At 39.9% G+C, this 20,991-nt stretch overlaps 1 protein-coding gene and 1 non-coding gene across 2 annotated transcripts; one reads left to right on the forward strand and one right to left on the reverse strand.

Moving 5' to 3' along the window:
* Window positions 1-82: 82 nt before the first annotated feature.
* Window positions 83-274, reverse strand: LOC138797991 (U2 spliceosomal RNA). Its single transcript, XR_011364062.1, has one exon. It is a non-coding gene; the product is annotated as a U2 spliceosomal RNA (small nuclear RNA).
* Window positions 275-5,622: 5,348 nt separating this feature from the next.
* Window positions 5,623-19,482, forward strand: LOC138796511 (vomeronasal type-2 receptor 26-like). The gene is made up of 5 exons (XM_069976118.1): window positions 5,623-5,756; window positions 9,047-9,338; window positions 10,522-11,400; window positions 15,676-15,799; window positions 18,587-19,482. The coding sequence occupies exons 1-5, from the start codon at window positions 5,623-5,625 to the stop codon at window positions 19,480-19,482; spliced, it is 2,325 nt and encodes a 774-aa protein (XP_069832219.1).
* Window positions 19,483-20,991: the final 1,509 nt, after the last annotated feature.

The raw sequence follows: 20,991 nt of genomic DNA on the forward strand, positions 1-20,991 counted from the left end.
ATTATATGACCTCAATAATTTACTGACAAAAATAAAAAAGAAATCAAGAAACATATATCGTCCACTATCTTTTATAATTTGTTAGAAGTTCTTTAGTTTTTTGGAAGCACTGCAATGCCAGGTCAATGCCTGGAGAGCACAGGACAAGCTCTTTTTCATCTCCCTGTTTTAAAAATTAATTTTATATATACAAATAGGGGACGTATGAGATATTAAAATTATGAGTACAGATACTGTCCCACACTTGATCTTAGACAAAGGGCTGAGAAGCGATACAGGTTTTACACTTTTTACACAATTTAGCAGTTACTACCTACATTTTAGTGTTAGTAACATCCACAGAGATACTTGTTTTCTCACTGTTATGATTTCTTTATTCTGGCTAAATTTACCATGAAGTCTTTGAAGCAACAAAAGGGGGTTGAGTCTCATCACTGCACTTGCTTCTAACGCAGCAACTGGTAGATCAAGTTTCATCCCTTGGCGTATAAATTGTTTTGGGTAATGGAATGTAAAACCTTCATAAAGAACAGTAGAAGGCTATGTTCACACACCGTATATTTTTGTAAATTTATACAGAAATATACGTCTGCCTAGGAATCCCGGCGGGAGGGTAGACACAAAGTATACCCTCCAGATGGGATCTCTCGCGGCGCTGCAAACAATTGACATATCAGTTTTTTGTGGCGCTATTCGTTGAATAGCGGTCGCAGAAAACCATGTCAGTGCACAATATGGAGTGAGCGGCTCCTGCCGCTCGCTCTGTAGTGTGCTGTGGGGAGTTCTGAATCGGGCGCGCACGGATGCACCTTCATTAGAACACTGCGGCCAAAAAGATGACCCCGCGGGAAAGGGGATGTGGTTAGTGGACCACATAATCTTTATTAAAACAGCTAAAAAATTGTTTAGCTGTTTTAGTAAAGTTAATTTAGATTTGAATATTATCACATATTTGATTGATCTTGAATCTTTTGAACAGTGCAAAAGTACTGTTCACTCATCTCTAGCAACCATCACAATCATCCTTAAAAAAACTATCGAACCATCTTGTCCATCTCTGCAACCCACTTTGACTAGCAGCCCCCACCCTCACCTACTGTCCTCCTCCGTTTACCTCTGTAAATTGTAGCCCTCGCAGGCAGGTTTCTCTATCCCTATGTACCAGTCTGCCGTTTTCCTTTTCCATACAATGCATTTTCTGATTTTGTAATGTTCTGCTTGTTAACCCTTAGTAGAGTGGTCTGGATTCAAGGGGCCTTTAAAATAATTATTAATTTATAATATTTATTACTGACATTTTGCTTATATTCTGGTCCTTTAACCCCTTCACGTCAGTAACATGTATATATACGTTCCTATTGCACATAGCCTGTGCAGTAGGAATGTATATATACAGTACGTTCCTGTAACTGACGGGGTTAATGATGAGAGCGGGATCGCTGCAGAGATTGCGATTCCTCTCTCATCTGTGTCCAGCACCAGAGATAATGAGGATCAACTGCGATCCCGCAGCTGACCCCCATTAACCCCTTAGTGACCGCCGATACGGCAGTCACTAATGGGCCGAAGCTGCCGCTGTATTTCATCTACCTACACCGTGAATCCACGGTGGGGGGAGATGAAATAAGTGCCCTGATCACTAACCCCCCCTCCCCACGGCGGCCATCAGATCCAAGATGGCCGCTGCCATCACTGTGAACAGACTAATGTCTGTTCACAGTGATCAGATAGTAAAAATGAATGAAAGCCCGGAGGTAGCGGAGAGCATGGGGCAGTGATCGGGGACCCCCCTGTGGGGTCCCGGTACAAGCGATCAGTGGTATATACTATATACCGCTGATTGCTTGTACCATGTGCTCCCGGCACTTTTTATCCCGTCACCATGAATGATTGGTGACGGGGATAAAAAGTGATGTGCCCCCACCCCCCAAGTCGCCCCCCCAGTCACCCCCGTCCCCCAGTCACCCACCCTACCCCATATACTCACCTGATCCTGGGAGCTCCTTCCTCCTCGGCGTCCTGGCTGGTTATGAAGTGCGCATGCGCTCCACAACCAGCCAACTCTGAAACTCTTTACTCCCAAATTACCCCTGACCCTCCCAGATTACCCGTAACCACCCCAGGTTGTCCGTAATCACGTCAGATTGCACGTAACCCCCCAGATTACACCGCACGTTGCCCATAACCACCGCTCGTTGCCCGTAACCACCACACGTTGCCTCTTGCCACCGCATGTTGCCCGTAACCACCGCACGTTGCCCATAACCACCGGACGTTGCCAGTGACCCCCTCCAGATTGTCTGTAATCACCCCAGATTGCCTGTAACCACCCCAAATTACATGTACCCACCCCAGATTACCTATAAGCACTTCAGTCTATCCGTAACAATTCTAGATTGTCTGTAACCCCTCCAGGTTGCCCGTAACCACCGCAGGTTGGGCATAACCACCCCAGGTTGCCCGTAATCATGCCAGATTACATGTAACCCCCCAGATTGCACAAAACCACCGCAGGTTGCCTCTGACCACCGCACGTTGCCTCTGACCACCGCACGTCCCTCTGACCACCACACCTTGCCTCTGACCACCGCACGTCGCCACTGACCACCGCACATCACCACTGACCACCGCACGTCGCCACTGACCACCGCACATCGCCACTGACCACCGCACCTTGCCTCTGACCACCGCACCTTGCCTTTAACCACCCCAAATTGCCAGTGACCCCCTCCAGATTGCCCATAACCACGCCAGATTACAGGTACCCACCTCAGATTACCTATTAGCACTTCAGTTTATCCGTAACCACAGCAGGTTGCCTGTAACCACCCCAGATTGTCTGTAACCACCCGAGATTGTCTGTAACCACCCCAGATTGTCCGTAACCACCCCAGATTGTCTGTAACCACCCCACGTTGCCCCTAACCACAGCAAGTTGCCTGTAACCACAGCAGGTTGTCCATATCCACCCCACGCTGCCCGTAACCACCCCAGGTTGCCTCTAACCACCCCAGGTTGCCTCTAACCACCCCAGGTTGCCGTAACCACCCCAGATTACCCGTTGCCACCCCAGATTACCCGTAACCACCCCAGATTACCTGGAACCACCTCAGACTGCCCGTAGCCACCTCCATATTACCCGTAGCCACCCAGGAATGTCCGTAACCACCCCACATTACCTGCAATCTCATTTTTTTATTTTATTTTATTAACTGCGCCATTCTAATAACTATTACTAGCTGCGGTTTTGCTCCAGCAAATTGGTGCTCCTTCCCTTCTGAGCCCCGCTGTGTGCCCATACAGTGGTTTATGCCCACATATGGGGTACCGTTGTACTCAGGAGAACCTGTGTTACAGATTTTTTCTCCTGTTCCTTGTGAAATTTAGAAATTTCAAACTAAACCAACATATTATTGGAAAAATTCTAGTGTTTCATTTTTACTCGCCAATTTTGAATACTTTCCTCTAATACCTGTGGGGCCAAAATGCTCATCCTACCCCAAGATGAATTCTTTGAGGGGTGTACTTTCCAAAATGGGGTGACTTTTGGGGGGGGGTTATATTCTGTAGACATTACAGGGGCATTGCAAACGCACCTGGCGCTCAGCAACTTCTTCAGAAAAATCTGCACGGAAAATGCTAATTGGCTCTCCTTCCCTTCTGAGCCCGGCTGTGTGCCCATACAATGGTTTATGCCCACATATGGGGTACCGTTCTACTCAGGAGAACCTGAGTTACAGATTTTGAGGTGAATTTTCTCTCCTGTTCCTCGTGAAATTGAGAAATTTCAAACTAAAATAACATATTATTGGAAAAATTCGAGTTTTTCATTTTTACTGTCTACTTTTGAGTACTTTCCTCTAATACCTGTGGGGTCAAAATGCTCACCACACCCCAAAATGAATTTTTTTAAGGGGTACACTTTCCAAAATGGGGTGACTTATGGCGATATTTTACTCCGCTGGCACTACAGGGGCACTGCAAACGCACCTGGCGCTCAGAAACTTCTTCAGCAAAATCTGCATTGAAAAAGCTAATTGGCACTCCCTTCCTTCTGAGCCCTGCTGTGTGCCCATGCAGTGGTTTATGCCCATATATGAGGTACCTTTTTACCTGCGTTGCAAATTTTGGGGTACTTTTTTTCTCTTGTTCCTCGTGAAATTGGGAAATTTCAAACTAAACAAACATATTTTTGGAAAAATTAGTTTTTCATTTTTACTGTCTAATTTTGAATACTTTCCTCTAACACCTGTGGGGTCAAAATTCTCATCCTACCCCAAGATGAATTCTTTGAGTGGTGTACTTTCCAAAATGGGGTGACTTATGGGGTTTTTTCTCTCTGCTGATACTACAGGGGCTCTGCAAATGCACCTGGCGCTCGGAAACTTCTTCAGCAAAATCTGCTATGGAAAAGCTAATTGGCGCTCCTTTCCTTCTGAGCCCCGCTGTGTTCCCATACAGTGGTTTACGCCCACATATGGGGTACCATAGTACTCAAGAGAACCTGCATTACAAATTTTGGAGTGCTTTTTCTCTCATGTTCCTTTTGAAAATGAGAAACTTTAATCTAAACGTATATATATTATTGGAAAATTTTAATTTTTTTTTCATTTTTTTACGGCCTAATGGTGAATACTTTCCTCCAGCCCCTGTAGGGTTAAAATGCTCATTATACCCCTAGATTAATTCTTTAAGTGTGTAGTTTCCAAAATGGGGTCACTTATGGGGGTTTCCAGTATACAAACCTCCTAAATCAACTTAAAAAAACAACTGGTCCCTAAAAAAATCACTTTTGGAAACTTTCACGAAAATGTGGTAATTTGCTGATAAATTTCTAAGCCCCTTAACAAACTAAAAAAAATAAAATATGTTTATGAAATGAAGCCAGAATAAAGAGGACATATCGGTAATGTGACTTAGTAACTAATTTATGTGATACGACTTTCTTTTTTTAGAAGCAGAGAATTTCAAAGTTCATAAAATGCTAATTTTTTTATTTTTTTTATGATATTTTGATGTTTTTCACAAAAAACACACAAAGTAGTGACCAAATTTTGCCACTAATATAAAGTGCCATATGTGACGAAAAAACAAGCTCAGAATCCCTAGCATACGTTAAAGCATCACTGGGCTATAAGCGCATAAAGAGAGACAGGTCAGATTTTGAAAAATGAGCCTGGTCTTTTAGGTGCAAATAGGCTTGGTCTTGAAGGGGTTAAGCATCTGTGAGCCCTAATCATGACTTAAGTTAACAAGACTATCTTAGCAATATAAAAAAAAGACAAAGAATAATAAAAAAAATAAAATAAATATAAAATAACATTTCTTCTTTTGTGTATAAGAGTTGGACGCATCTGGTGAATTTAATATATAATGTACAATGTAAGTTAATTACAGATTCTCAGTAGCTCCGGTAGATATATAGAGCCTGAAATGCTGCATGTACCGGCACACAGGCAGAATGCCAGTAATGTGCTGCAGATTTTATGTCATTAAAAAAATTATTTAATAAAAAAAAAAATTATAAAATCTGTAATGTGTCGTCATCCAATAATTCTAGCTGTGATCATCCTTTATCTAACACTATGTATGACTTTATCATTGTCTACCTGTAAATTGGAAATGACAAAAGAAATAGAAGAATATGGATATTATAAAGGTGGAGACATTATAATCGGAGGAATATTTACTGTTAATCTGAACATGGATGGGTTTCCAGTTGGTTATAGAGTTCCGACACTGATGTACTGCTATGGGTAAGTCACAATGGAAGATTGCAGCTATAGTACAAAACTGTAGCATAAAATAATGTTGTTGTTGTTATTAAAGGGTAAGGGGGAATTTTAGGATATCTATTAAATTACATCAGCTGGATAGATTTTTAGAATTGTTTTTCCTTATACTTGGATCATTAATTGATTCTCTTGAATTCATCTCCAATTTGTGGATGATGTATTTTTGCTCGGCAATCCATCATGATCACCTTAAGATGTTCCTAAGATTAAAGAACATGACCGCCTTCCCTTATCAATAGCACCACTTATGTCTTTGGACTATGTCATAGATTACAAATTAGGCTACGTTCACATGTACTATTTTGCTCAGTATTTCTGTCAGTCTGTGGGTCAGTATACTGTATATAGCCAAAATCACTTTAAATTTTTGACCATGATGCACAAGGCCATCCACAACCTGTCCCCTCCGTACATCTGTGACCAAGACTTTGCCCGAGCCTCCCCCATACTCTGGAACTCTCTATCCCGACACATCCGGCTCTTATCTACCATCAAGTTCTTCAAAAGTAACCTGAAAACCCATCTCTTCAAACTAGGCTCTAACTTATAAAAATTCTGCATCACACTTGACTGGCTGCACTTTACCTCCTGTTTCTCTCCCATTACCTTATAGATTGTAAGCCCTCGCGGGCAGGGTCCTCTTACCCCATGTACCAGTCTGCTATTTGCCTTTATGTAATGTGCTTTGATCTTGTATTGTTCCTGTTTGTTACCACCATTGCTTGTATAGCGCTCTGGAATTAAGGGTGTTTTATAAATATAAATAATAATAATAATAATAATAATAATAATAATAATAATAATAATAATCAGAAGTGTAGCCTCTTTGGGGGTGAGAAGGGAGGGGGCTGTCTGAGACAAAAAGATGTCTGTCTTTTGTTAATAATAAGAGCAAATAATTATTATGATCACTATTCACGTCTGTAATTGTTAATATACAGTTATATTTTCACCTCAAAAAAAGTTGTGCGTCCAACCCACATATTGGCAGTAGTGATGAGCGAATACTGTTCGATCGAATAGATATTCGATCGAATAGTAAGGTATTTGATAGTATCAAATATTATCGAATAGTACGCCGAATATTTGATAAATATTCGATAAGCGTTCAAATCCCCCTTCCCTTTTCCTGAGGTGTCATTGTGGACTTGGTGAACCTCCAAGTGGTCGAATAGATGTTTTTCAATAATCGAATACTTGTTCCCATAGACTTTAATGGGATCGAATATTCGATCAAACGTTCGAATATTCGGGAGATATTCGTACGAATATCGAATATTCGAATATTTCACTATTCGCTCATCACTAATTGACATTTTTCCATAGATGTTAAAGTACATTAGATTCAAAATACGGCTGTATTATACTTATTTTTCTGTCGTATTTGGTGTTTATTTGAAATCCTATTAAGGCTATGTTAACACTATGTAGAAACAACAGCTGTATTTCATGACAACTCAAAAATGTTATGAAATGTTATGAAATACGGCCGTTGTTATTACATAGTGTGATCATAGCCTAAATACTTATTTTTTTTGTTTTATTGTTACAAAAGATGCATTCACATGGCCATTTTTTTACCATGTTATAATGTTTTAGATATCTGATTTACAGGCTCTATTGTAACATATTGTTGGAAGGGGGTTAAGAAAAAACAAACAAAAAAAAAATTACCTAACTCAGATTGTCGAGTGGTCCACTGTAGCTCCTGTAAACCTCTGTCCAGTCCTCTAAACTTCTCACTTCTTTCTATCTCTGAGACAAGCATTTGGGGGCATGAAAAGCCAGGGTTGGCTAAACCAGCACATCCTGCTCCTGAGCATACATCTCAAAAGCAGAAAGAAGACAGAGGATTAAGAGATTGGAAAAAGGGGAATGGGAGCTGCAGAAGAATAGCAGGGGAACAGGGCTAGGTAAGTATGTAATTTTTGTTTGTTTATATTTTCCTCTATTTTCTCCTTGCCCAACAGGAAATTTATATTCTCCCCAGGGCCAGAATATTCCTTTAAGGTCTAAAAAATAAAATGTTATCCTTCTGTATAATGTAAGGGACAGTTTGATGACACTAACATTTTTGCAGTCATTTAGACACTATTTTGTTGCAAATTGTGCAAAAACTACACTATTTTACAGTGATTGTGCATAGCAAAGTTACAGCAAAAAAGCATAACAAAGGCTAAAAAAAAGTCATGTGTAAACATAGCCAATCACTTTAATCTATCACTAACTACTGGTACCTTTCCATCTCCATATAAACATGCAACCATCAAACCCATCCTTAAAAAGCCATCCCTTGACCCTGCCTCTTTATTCAGCTATCGCCCTCCCTCACTCCTCCTCTTTGCCTTGAAACTCCTGGAAGAACATGTCTACCATGAAATATCCTCCCACATTTCAGCCAACTCGCTCTTTGAACCCCTGCAATTTGACTTCCGCCCCCACGACTCGATTTAAACTGCCCTCATCAAAGTGGTCAATGACCTAATCATCTTTCCTCCACCTCGCTCCACCCCTCCATCTTATCTCTCAATCACAATCAATGGATGCCCCCTGTCCCTCAAGTCCACCACCTTAGGCTTACCCTAACCTTTCTTTTAAGCTGCACATTCAAACTCTCACCACCTCTTGCAACTTTTAATTCAAAAACATTTCCCAAATCTGCTCTATTGTTTACCCTTACTCAACAAAACTGCTGGTACATGCATTCATTATCTCCCACTTGGACTACTGTAACATCTGTTACAGCTGTAGCTCACCCCAAACCATCTCGATTGGGTTTAGGTCTGGTGACTGTGGAGGCCAGGTCATCTGGCGTAGCACCCCATCACTAGAGATGAGCGAACCTGCCGGATTTCTGGTTCGTACGCACCAGAAATCCGGCGGGTTCGCTCATCTCTACCCATCACTCTCCTTCTTGATCAAATAGACCTTATACAGCCTGGAGGTGTGTTTGGGGTCATTGTTCTGTTAAAGAAAAAAAAGGAAAAAAAAAAAAAAAACTAAATGCAAACCAGACCAGCATGCTGCTACAATCTACAATTTTCATAGTCATGAAAATACAGAAAACTCATTTGAATGAGAAGGTATGAATATACAATGTTCCTTTGAGGATAAATTTTGCTAATTTTAAGACCTCTAGGTGATGAGAAATTTTTATTATGTCCAGATACTAAAAACCATAGATTTTTTTTCTTGTGATTGTATAGGTATTAGTTTGCGTGTTACATTTTGCATGTTATTTTTACTTCCAGAGCCCTTTTATCTAATTACAAATACTTTTTGGATTTCCGATTTGCCATTGAGGAAGTGAATAGAAATCCTTATATTTTACCCAATTTGACTTTAGGATATTATGTGTCTGATTCATGTACCAGTGCTAATAAAGCTGTAAAAAACACATTACAAATATTATCAGGACCAAGAGCTACTGTAACCAACTACAACTGCATGAAAGACTATAACATTGCTGGTTTTATTGGAGATCTTTTATCTGTAACAACTCTGCCCATAGCCCAAGTGCTGAATGTGTACGGATATACACAGGTAAGAAATACACATTGTGAAAAGCACAGGGCACCAGTGGCGAATTTGCCAATCCTGGTGTTATCTGGCAAATGCCAAGCATCCTGCACGGTGTTGGGCTGTGAGCACAACCCTCGTCTGTGGACATTGGGCCCTCGTACCATGCTTATGGACTCGGTTGCTAACTGTTTTTGCAGACAGATGCACATTTGTGGCCTGCTGGAGGTCATTTTGCTAGGTTGTTGTCCTCCTACAGCCTCCTCCACATCTCCTGGTGTACTGGCCTTTCTCCTGGTAGCGCCTCCAGCCTCTCGACACTACGCTGACAGAAAAAGCATACCTTCTTGCCACAGCTCGCATTGATGTGCCATCCTAGATGAGTTACACTACCTAAGCCACTTGTGTGGGTCCCTTAAGGTCCATTTACACAATGGATTATCTGACAGATTATCTACCAAAGATTTAAAGCCAAAGCCAGTCAGATAATCTTTCTGTGTAAATGGACCCTTAGAGTTGGATAGGATGACTGCTCCCACGTATTCCAGGCCAGGCTTTCTGTGGTCTTTAAAAATCCAAGTAGCTCAGCAGAGCTAGGAGTGTGCCAAGCTGCCAAGGTGGTGGGTGTCTGGATTTTGCGCGATCCCACCTTTCCTTACACCCAAAAAGGGCCTTTGAGTTCTGTGGCATCCACTTGGACTTTATGTTCTGTTTTGCTTAGGTGAAACCGTTGTTGTTTTGGTTCTGCTGTACCTTCTATGCTCGAAATTAATGGACTGCTGTTTGGCTAAACTGTGTATGAAGATAGATAGATAGACAGATAGATAGAGCAAGAGTCTGCAGCACCCCGGAGTAAAGGTGAATAGTGTTTTTTCCATCAACAAGGTACAGTATACAACGTTTGAATTCAATCCAGAATCATTTTCAAGCATGATTCTGGATTGAATTGAAACGTATCCTGTACCTTGTTGATGGAATAAACAAGATATACTGCAGACTCTTGCCGTTTTCTTCATTGGGGGGTCCTATGCAAAAGGACTTTCTCTGCTCAGCACCCATCGCTTGGATTTGGATGTGCGGCTGCTACCTTGCTCTAAGATAGATAGATAGATAGATTTAAAGATTTTTTTTTCATGCTAATTCTGTCTTTGTATAACTTTTTAAGAAAATTTCAAGTTTTTGTAAATGCAGACTATTATTTTCCCAGATCAGCTATGGGGCTACAGATCCCCTTCTCGGTGATAGAACTATGTATCCCTATCTCTTCCGTACAGCACATAGTGACCATGTCTACTTTTCCGCTATTCTAAGACTCCTGAAGCATTTTTCATGGAGCTGGGTTGGAATTGTTACTACCGCAGATGACAGTGGTATCAAGGAAAGCCAAACTCTGACCTCATTTCTTAATAGTCATGACATATGCGTAGAGTTTACTGCTAAAGTTGTTTCTAAAAGTTCTGTTTATGGTGATGATATTACCAGAACCGAACATTTTATAAATCAGATAAACAAGAAGATCATCTCAACCTCATCCTCTAATATTATTCTTATATGTGGAACAGTTTCTTTCTACATGGCAAACACTTTACAGCTGCCCGATAATGTGGTGAAGACAAAGACTTTTATTCTTCCACCCAGTTGGTTCTCCAATAATGAATTAGTAGATCTTTGCTTTCAAGTATTTAACTGTTGCCTGGGATTCCTATATACTATGGAGGCTGATATAGATTATAATAAACAAATACAGGAGGAAACAGGAGAAATGATGCAATTTATTATGAACGTCCATCCTTTCAAGTTCCCAGATGATAAGATGCTTGAGGATGTATGGATGACATTTTATCACTGTTTGTCAACCAATCCCTATAAAAATTTAGCTTTTAAAACATTTAGTAGACGGAAACTCTTCCACTGTTCAGGAGATGAGGATATAAGAGGAATCCCGTATTCATTAATCAATATACATTCTCCTGTTGTATACCATGCAGTAGTTACCATGGCTTATGGACTGGATGCTTTGCTTCGACAAATAGGAAAAGATTTTCATAGAAAGAAAAGGAAAAGTCAAAAATACAGATACAGACAGGTAAAAAAAAAGTAAATTCTATCAAAGGGATTTATAATATATGATAGAGAAGAACAGGAGGCCAACAATTTGTCTGAACATAAGAACAAAATATGAGCATAATAAATTGGTGACTGCATTCTAGTATAATTAGAACAATTAAAGCGACTCTGTACCCACAATCTGACCCCTCCCCCCCCCCCAAAACCACTTGTACCTTCGGATAGCTGCTTTTAATCCAAGATCTGTCCTGGGGTTCGTTTGGCAGGTTATGCAGTTATTGTCCTAAAAACAACTTTTAAACTTGCAGCCCTGTGCCAAACGGCCGTGGCCTAGATTGTGTATACATTAGGCTGGCACAACCTCTCTGTCCCTCCTCCCCCCCTCCTCATCATTTGGAATGCTCCAGGCAGATTGTCTCCTATTCATCACCTGTGTCAGCACGGCACATGGGCTGGATCATTTAGGCACCTCTGCAATGTTCAGAAAGGAGAAAATGTTTTAGGGGCATTCCTAATGATGAAGAGGGTGGGATGGAAGGGTGGTGCAAAGTTAGGGCACAGATTCTCCAAGCCACAGCCATTTGGCTCAGGGCTGCCAGTTTAAAAGTTGTTTTTTAGAACAATAACTTCATCACCTGCCGAACGGACCCCAGGACAGATCTTGAATTTAAAGCAGCTATCTGAAGGTACAAGTCGTTTGGGGGGGGGGGGACAGATTGTGGGGAAAGAGTCACTTTAAATGTATATATTTTTTCTTCAGTTTATGTAATGTAGGGGTTAATTGGTTTCCGTTTGCGTTTTAAAGTGGTGCTCTGGAGACTGAATTATTTTGCTAACACAATGCTTTGATAAAGTCATATTACTTTGTAAATGTATACTTTGTTCTGTACATAGCCATTCACGGTAAGTGACAGCAAAAGGGGGCGATGCAGATTCCTGCTGCCTCCAACCTTTATGTTTGGGACTGAAGTTCTAAGTTCCCGATCCCTGCTCAGATCAAGTAGGGTCTCATTTCCCCCTAGGTTACTGTATGTTCTTATATAAAGTATCAGTGGGAAGGCTGACCATCACTATAGCAGAGCTCATCTGCTTCCCTTTGCTCTTCTTATTGACGATCAGTGACTACAGGGCTTAGACAGCTCTGCAGTTCCCAACACAAATGTTGGTGGAAACAGAGGGGCCTGTGACATTCCTCTCTGTTGCTGGCTATACAAAGAATTTTTTTTTTAAGTAATATAACTTTAATTAATATAACTTTATTAAATCAAGCATTCGCCAAATATTGGTTGGGCTTTCTAAATTAAAAAGGGCCAGGCACCGTCTAATGTATAAGACCTTCTGAATCTGCCACAACAGATAATGTGAAGGGAAAGTAGGATTTCCTCTGCCTGATTAGTTTGTTCTCAAAGAAATTGATTGCTATTAAAGGAGTTTGGCAGTGGCTTCCTTCAATGAGAACACATGAAATTTTAAAGAGGCTGAACAGGTGTATTCAGAGGCTGAATTTCCGAGAGGAGTCCACCTGGGAGAATTCTGGTCAAAATTCAGCCTGTCCTATTTGTTCAATGGGATTTCTCTTCTCTCTGCTCAAAAAATGAACATGAACCCACCATAAAAGAGTTTGTAAAACAACTTTTTCAGATGATGTTGTTTGAATTAAAGGGATGTCTGCTAGATACAATGTTTTGTAACCTGTATCTTTCAACCAACTGTTAGAGATGCATTGATTGATTGATTGATTGATTGATGCACCTCCTGTATTTTGGTTAGAGATTAGAGAATATACATGTTCAAGCTCACTTTTCGCTCAAGTATTGATGTACTCAAATGTACTCAATACTCTAACAAATGCCATGTGGTGCTTGAATAAAATTTATCTCCTCCCGTCATGTTTGGCAGCTTAAGTCAACCAATAAACCTGCAGGGAAGTGCCTGGGAGGTCCTGCTACACAGCTGCTATGTTAGCGGTAATCAGAGTACTGATTGGCCAGCTGCACCAGGTGACCCGGGTGTATATAGAGCCAAGTCACTTGATGCTCGATTCACTTGCATTGTGTTAGCTGACTGGGAGAGCTGCTAGAGCAGGGACAAAGCAGGTGTAGGGCTTAATATGGCTAAATAATCAATTAGCTTACAAACATGCCTGACAGTTGTGTAAAGACTCGTAGTAGGAATTAGTGAGTGTGATTGAACAATCTATACAAATAGTGAAAGAAATACAATAGTGGTATATAGGTAGTAGTAGTTACAACTTGTAATTTCCTAATTTGAAATATCTTTCAAAAAACTGTAAAGGGAAGTGGACGAGGACGTGCAAGGACGTAGGCATACCGATGATTGCGCAGGCACAGAGCCTGCTGCTTGACCAGGTATTGAAGTGGATGGTGGATAATGCCTCCAGTCATTTTGCCATCATGCACTCTGAGCTAACAGTTCAGGAGGCACTGAAAGAGATCATGTCCATCGATCCCCCAAGCGTTCAAATTCCCAGGTCTCAGAGTAGTGAGGAGGGGGTACTCAAGTCTCCTATTGACTTTAATGGGGTTTTTTACTCGAATCGAACACTCAAGCATTGGTTACTTGGCTCAAGTAAGGAGCATTCAAGCATTTCAGTACTATTGCTTTATAGCTGCTAGCTTCTTAACAGTATATTAACGTAAAACAACATACTTTCATTTCAATTTCGCTTGTGTAAACAAAAAATGACAAAACTAGAATAAAAATCTGTTGAATAAATATATAGCAAATAACTGGTGGCTATAATGTGCAATAGACAGTAAGGGGATCAAGTCTATTACATTATAGCCACCAGCTTCTTTATAGTATATTAACTTAAAGCATATTTTTGTTTTAATTTTGCTATTTTTATTTTACAAAAAGCAAATCTAAAACAAAAATACTAACCAGGTACCCTCCGCTATGCCGAGCGGGGAGCACCTGGTTAAATAGTTGAGTCTCTTGTTGGTTTCATTACTAACGAGCTTTCAAATATTTTTGTGCTCGCTCATCTCTACTGTCTATATCTAATGATGCTCATTTGAGAAGACAGAGCCTTTTCTTTACTTTTCTGCCAAATCATAGCACATCATCTACTCCATTTGCCACTTTGCATCTTTTAAAACTGGAAAAATTCTATCTAAAAAGACGCCCCCCCCCCCCCCCCCCCCCCTTAACATTAAGCCCTTCATGACCGAAGGTCATTGATGAACGGATGTCCAGGTAACAGTGAAGCAGCATTCTGGTGGTGTTAAAGAAAAATTTTGATCGCTTTTTTTTATTTTTTTTTATATATATAATTTTTGAAAAATCTGAAATCCTGGTGTTTTTTTCTATATATTTCTTGTTGTTTGTTTGTTACATATTTTTATTTTTATAATGAAAAGAAGGTAATTTTAACTTTTTTGTGGGTTTATTTTTTTGTGTTTTTTAAGAAATATTTTTTTAAAAACTTTATTTAATCCTTTTTTATACAGTTACATATGCAATCATTGGATTGCATATACCGATGATCAGTACTATCGGTAGTCTTCTCATAGAGCCGGTCTGAGGGCAGACTCTATCTAAAGATTGCCGATCCAACAAGACAGAGGTAAGGAGATCTCCTCCATTTGTCAGGGAAAGTGATCGGGACCCCAGCAGCATATATATATCGATTGTGGACATGAAGGGGTTAATAACTTAACATACAATTGGTGTCTGACAAAAATACTTTGAAAATGAACAAATTTATTTATAACATTTCAGAACATATGATTGATCGTTTATTCTTTGATTAAAAGCTCACCCAATACCTGCAGTATCTTTACTACTACAATGATAGATTAAATATGAGACATTACTATAATGAGAAGGGAGAAATGAATACATATTACAGGTTATACAATTGGATGAGGATAAATAGAAAATCAATCAAAATTGCTCAAATTGGTTCTTTCACGCAATGGGCATCACCAGACAAGCAGCTTTACATTAATACATCTCTGATAACCTGGAAAAACAATGAGGTAAGAAATGGTAAATAGGGAGCTATATCGTTTGATATTAATGAAATAAGGAACTTAATTCTTCCATTGGTTAATTTCTCATAGCGTCTTTTTTTAGCCATTTTGTGGCTCTTTCAGACGACATACGGATAAAACGTACACGATTTGGCTACAAAATGAAGACCGTCTGAAAATTTGAATGCAAAATAACAAAAAAATTGTGTAAACATAGCCTTCAAATGTAGCTTTTTTTTTTTTTTTTTTTTTTTTTTTAATAATTTACTTTGAGCATAATTTTCTTCTCTTTGCAGATACCAAGATCCCATTGTTCTGAAAAATGTCAACCTGGTAGCAGGAAGGTCAAGAATAATAAGAAACCAATCTGCTGCTATGACTGTATAAAGTGCCCTGAAGGAGAAATATCCAATATAACTGGTACAAATAAATTCAAAATGTAATATAAAAAAATTCAGTGAAAAAAAAATTGAAATATAGTGTCCCACCATAGTTGGTTCCCTAAGTTCTTATACCACCCAAGTAAAGTAACCCTCTCAGGTGTCATACCAAGTGTTGTCAGCTGTGATTTCCACTATAGCCACTAAGTGTCTCACTTCCCCTGTGCACAGCTGGAGTCTATGTAAAAAGGTCGGCTATGTTCCTACACTTTGAACACTTCTACCTTTTCTCTCACTCTTACTTGTGCAGTGCTGAACCCGAGGGGTGGGGTAACTAGACAATAGGAAAAACCTTGTATATGCCGTGGATCTCTTCAGTCAGGACAGTTACCTCCTAAGGAAAGGCAGCTGGACTGATCCCCAGTCAGGCAAAGATGCTAAGAGCTGAGGTACCTTATTGACACATAATCTTCCACTTAGGAATAGTCTTCAAGTAGAGCTCAACCTAGAGACAAAGGTCTAGGACTTGTACTCACAAGGCGGTCTCCAATATTGCGTAGGCAGAAGGTGGTCAGATATCCAAGCTATATCTAAGCATAAGTACAAGAAATTCTTCAAGAAATTATATTTTCTATGCACTTTATATTCTACACAATTATATTTTCTACGGAGTTCTGTTACTAATTAGACAAGGGCTCCAAGCAATTTTAGTTTTTGCACTTAAGATTTTTCTTCATTTAAATTGCCATAGCTTTTGAATTTTTTACCTGTAAACCCATATGAGATCTTATTATTTGCAACAGCAATTGTAATTTTACTAAATTGCAATAACATATTTGTTTCCAGAAAATATGGGGGTGGGATGGTTTCATCTTTACATCATTCGCCCTCTGGTAAAACTGACCTGTTATCTATGTTCGTTTACAGTGGCATTTTACTGCTGTAAAACTTTTAAAAATGTGTTTTTAATTGCTCTACTATGATTAGGGATGAGCGAATTTACAGTGCTAGCGAAATTTCCATGCCGGGGGGGGGGTCCTTACTCATGGGAGATGGATGTATAACTACCTAACTACCTAACACCTATGAAACACGGCCATAATCCTTTAACCCATAGCTGCACCAGGACGTTACTGAACGGCGACCCCCCTCTGAACTGCCGCGATCCCGGGTGCCGCATGTAGCCCGGGATCGCGGCTATTAGCGGGCACGGTCCGATCGCCGTGCCCGCTAATTAAGTACTTAGAAGCAGCTGTCAAAGTTGACAGCTGCTTCTAAATACTTGCTCATCTCCATCCCTGGTGGTCTAGTGGGGGGATCGCCCCCCTGCGGCGCGATTGCGGGGGGGGCGATCCCCGCATCCATCCCGGGCCGGGGTCTGCGCCGTAATGCCGCTGATCCCGGCTCGGCTTTCTATTGCTTTTGGCTGCAGCAGCTAAAAGCAATAGAACACCGATCTCATGGATTCATGCAGTATAACTATACTGCATGGATCTCTATGAGAGATCAGAGTGCATATACTAGAAGTCCCCCAGGGGGAACAACCCTAACCCCAGGGGGGCTTCTAGTATATGTGTAAAGTAAAAGAAAAATGTATTTTTAATAACACAAAATCCCCTCCCCTAATAAAAGTCTGAATCACCCCCCTTTCCCCATTTTATAAATAAAAATAAATAAATAAATAAACAAACAAAAATGTTTGCTATCGCCGCGTGCGTAATCGCCCGAACTATTAATTAATCACATTCCTGATCTCACACGGTAAACGGCGTCAGCGCCAAAAAATCCAAAAGTGCAAAATTGCGCATTTTTGGTCGCATCAAATCCAGAATAATTGTGATAAAAAGCGATCAAAAAGTCATATATGCGCAATCAAGGTACCGATAGAAAGATCACATCATGGCGCAAAAAATGACACCTCACACAGACCCATAGACCAAAGGATAAAAGCGCTATAAGCCTGGGAATGGAGCGATTTTAAGGAACATATATTTTCTTTAAAAGGTTTTAATTTTTTACAAGCCATCAAATCAAATAAAAGTTATACATGTTATATATCGTTGTAATTGTAACAACTTAAGGAACATATATAACAAGTCAGTTTTATCCTAGGGCGAACGGAGTAAAAACAAACCCCCTCAAATAAAAAAATAAACATTTTTTTTTCAATTTCACCACACATATAATTTTTTTCTGGTTTCCCGGCACATTTTAGGCAAAAATTACATCTGCCATAGCAAAGTACAATTAGTTGCGCAAAAAATAAGGGCTCATTTGGGTCTCTAGGTGGAAAAATGCAGGTGCTATGGCCTTATAGACACGAGGAGGGAAAAACGAAAACGCAAAAATGAAAACTGGCTGTGTCCCCTAAGGGTTAATGAACATAATGGTTGTGTATGTGTTTATCTTACTCTTCACATTTTGGTAAAAATAATATGAAAATTTGGGTTAATAGCAAAAAAAAAAAAGAAGTTTTTGGCAATAGTCTCTTTAGTCCCACTATTTTAACTGAAACTGTTTAATGCAGATCGGTTTGGTTCAGACTAAACCTTGGAAAGAGTCGACAAACCTTTTGAACCAAACTTTTGAAAAGATTGTTTATCCCTACAAGTAACCCTTCTTTCCAGCATATACTTTGTGTCCATCTTCATCTTTCCCCATGGCTTACCTTATGACAATATGTGTCAAGATAAAATAACATATATAAAAGATTAAAGATTTCACAACTTTGAGATTTCCCAGCCACTTGAGTGTTGTGTTAGCTTGTTGTGATATTGTAATGAGTATGTCTATTGAATAAACCAAATTTACTTATATGTCTTTCTAGATAGTGAGAACTGCATAAAATGTTTACCTATAGAATGGTCAAGCAATGAAAGAGATCAATGTCTTCCCAAACATGAAGAATTTCTTGCCTACTCCGACAGTCTCGCTGTAACATTAATGGCTTTAGCTATTCTGTTTTGGACAATATCTGTTTTGATATTAGGAATTTTTGTGTCACATAAAGATTCCCCCATTGTGAAGGCAAATAACAAGACCCTGAGCTTCATCCTCCTTATCTCGCTGTCATTGTGCTTCCTCTGTGTCTTCTTATTTATTGGTCGTCCTGTCGATAGAACCTGCAGATTACGACAAATAGTTTTCGGCATCATCTTCTCCATCTCAGTATCTTCTGTTTTGGCCAAAACCATCATGGTCTATATGGCTTTTAGAATATCCAGACCTGGAAGTCGATGGAAAAAACTGATTGGGGTGAAGGTGTCCAACTCTATAGTTGTGGTGGCCTCATCCATTGAGGTTATTATTAGCATTATTTGGCTGTACTTTTCTCCCCCATACCTGGAGCAGGACACCCATTCCTATCACAGGAAAGTCATCATTCAGTGCAATGAAGGGTCTCAAGTTGGTTTCTTTGCTGTTCTAGGTTACTTATTTGTACTGGCAGCTGTTAGTTTTACTGTAGCTTATTTGGCTAGAACATTACCAGATCGTTTTAATGAAGCCAAGTACATCACATTTAGTATGCTGGTGTTCTGTAGTGTCTGGATTACTATGGTCCCTTCCTATCTGAGCACCAAAGGAAAAAGCATGGTGGCTGTAGAAATTTTCTCCATCTTGGCTTCAAGTGCTGGACTTTTAGCCATTATATTTTTCCCAAAGTGCTACATTATTTTCCTTAAACCGGAAATGAATACAAAAAGCCGACTGTATAACAGTTAAAAAAATCTATAACCTTAATAATTTACTGGCAAAAATAAATAAATAAAATAAAAATTAAGTGTCCTGTCTCACTTGTTTATTGCATACAGAGCTGAGTTTTGAAACATTGTATTTGTTTCAGTTTTGAAAACAGCTGACCTATTGCTGACCTGGAGCAGTAGCACTCACTGAATGTGTGGAGTACAGTGTCCATATTAGGACATAGTCAGAAGTCAGAGTGAAGAATCTTTTTTACACAAGTGTGACACTTGACTCTGAATGTTGACAACTAACTTCTGATAACTGACTACTGACTTTGACTACTTACTACTGACTTTGACTGCTGACCTTGGGTAACAAATATAAACGGTTAAAATCCAATCCCACATGGCTTACAACCGAGGTTAGAAGGGCTATGAATGAGAAAAAAGGGGCATTCAAAAAATATAAATCAGAGGGGTCAGCTGTAGCATTTAAACATTACAAAGAAGTCAACAAAACCTGTAAAAATGTAATAAAAGCAGCAAAAATTCACAATGAAAGGCAGGTAGCTATAGAAAGCAAAAGAAACCCCCAAAAATTCTTCAAATATATTAATGCAAAAAAACCAAGGTCAGAGCATGTAGGACCCCTAAATAATGGTGAAGGGGAATTAATAACTGGGGATCAGGAGAAAGCTGAGTTACTTAATAAGTTCTTCAGTTCTGTATATACAAAAGAGGATGGAGCTGTGGTGGGTGGGGCCAGTACTGAGGTGGGTGGGGCCAGTGCTGCTAACACATGTAATGTACTGAACTGGTTTACTATAGATATGGTCCAAGATAAATTAAACAAACTCAATGTAACCAAAGCTCCAGGGCCTGATGGATTGCACCCCAGAGTTCTTAGGGAACTCAGTTCTGTAATGTCACTACCCTTGTATGAAATATTCCGTGATTCTTTGCTTACTGGTATTGTGCCGAGGGACTGGCGTAAGGCAAATGTAATGCCGATCTTCAAAAAGGGCTCTCGAACTTCCATAGGTAACTATAGACCCGTAAGCTTAACGTCCATTGTGGGGAAACTATTTGAGGGGCTTATAAGGGACTACATCCAGGAATATGTAGTGGCTAATAGTATTATAAGTGATAACCAGCATGGCTTTACTAAGGACAGAAGCTGTCAAACCAACCTGATATGTTTCTATGAAGAGGTAAGTAGAAGCCTGAATGGCGGCGCGGCTGTGGATATCGTGTACCTGGATTTTGCAAAAGCGTTTGACACAGTTCCTCATGGACGTCTGATGGGTAAGTTAAAGTCTATCGGTTTGGAAAATTTAATGTGTAACTGGATTGAAAACTGGCTTAATAATCGTACCCAGAGAGTGGTGGTCAATGATTCCTACTCCGAATGGTCCCCGGTAATAAGTGGTGTACCCCAAGGGTCAGTACTGGGCCCTCTTCTGTTTAACTTGTTTATTAATGATATTGAGAATGGAATTAACAGCAATGTTTCTATCTTTGCAGATGACACCAAGCTTTGTAGTACAGT

The sequence above is a fragment of the Dendropsophus ebraccatus genome, chromosome 7 (assembly GCF_027789765.1).
Source record: "Dendropsophus ebraccatus isolate aDenEbr1 chromosome 7, aDenEbr1.pat, whole genome shotgun sequence".
In the NCBI taxonomy this organism is placed as follows: Eukaryota; Metazoa; Chordata; class Amphibia; order Anura; family Hylidae; genus Dendropsophus; species Dendropsophus ebraccatus.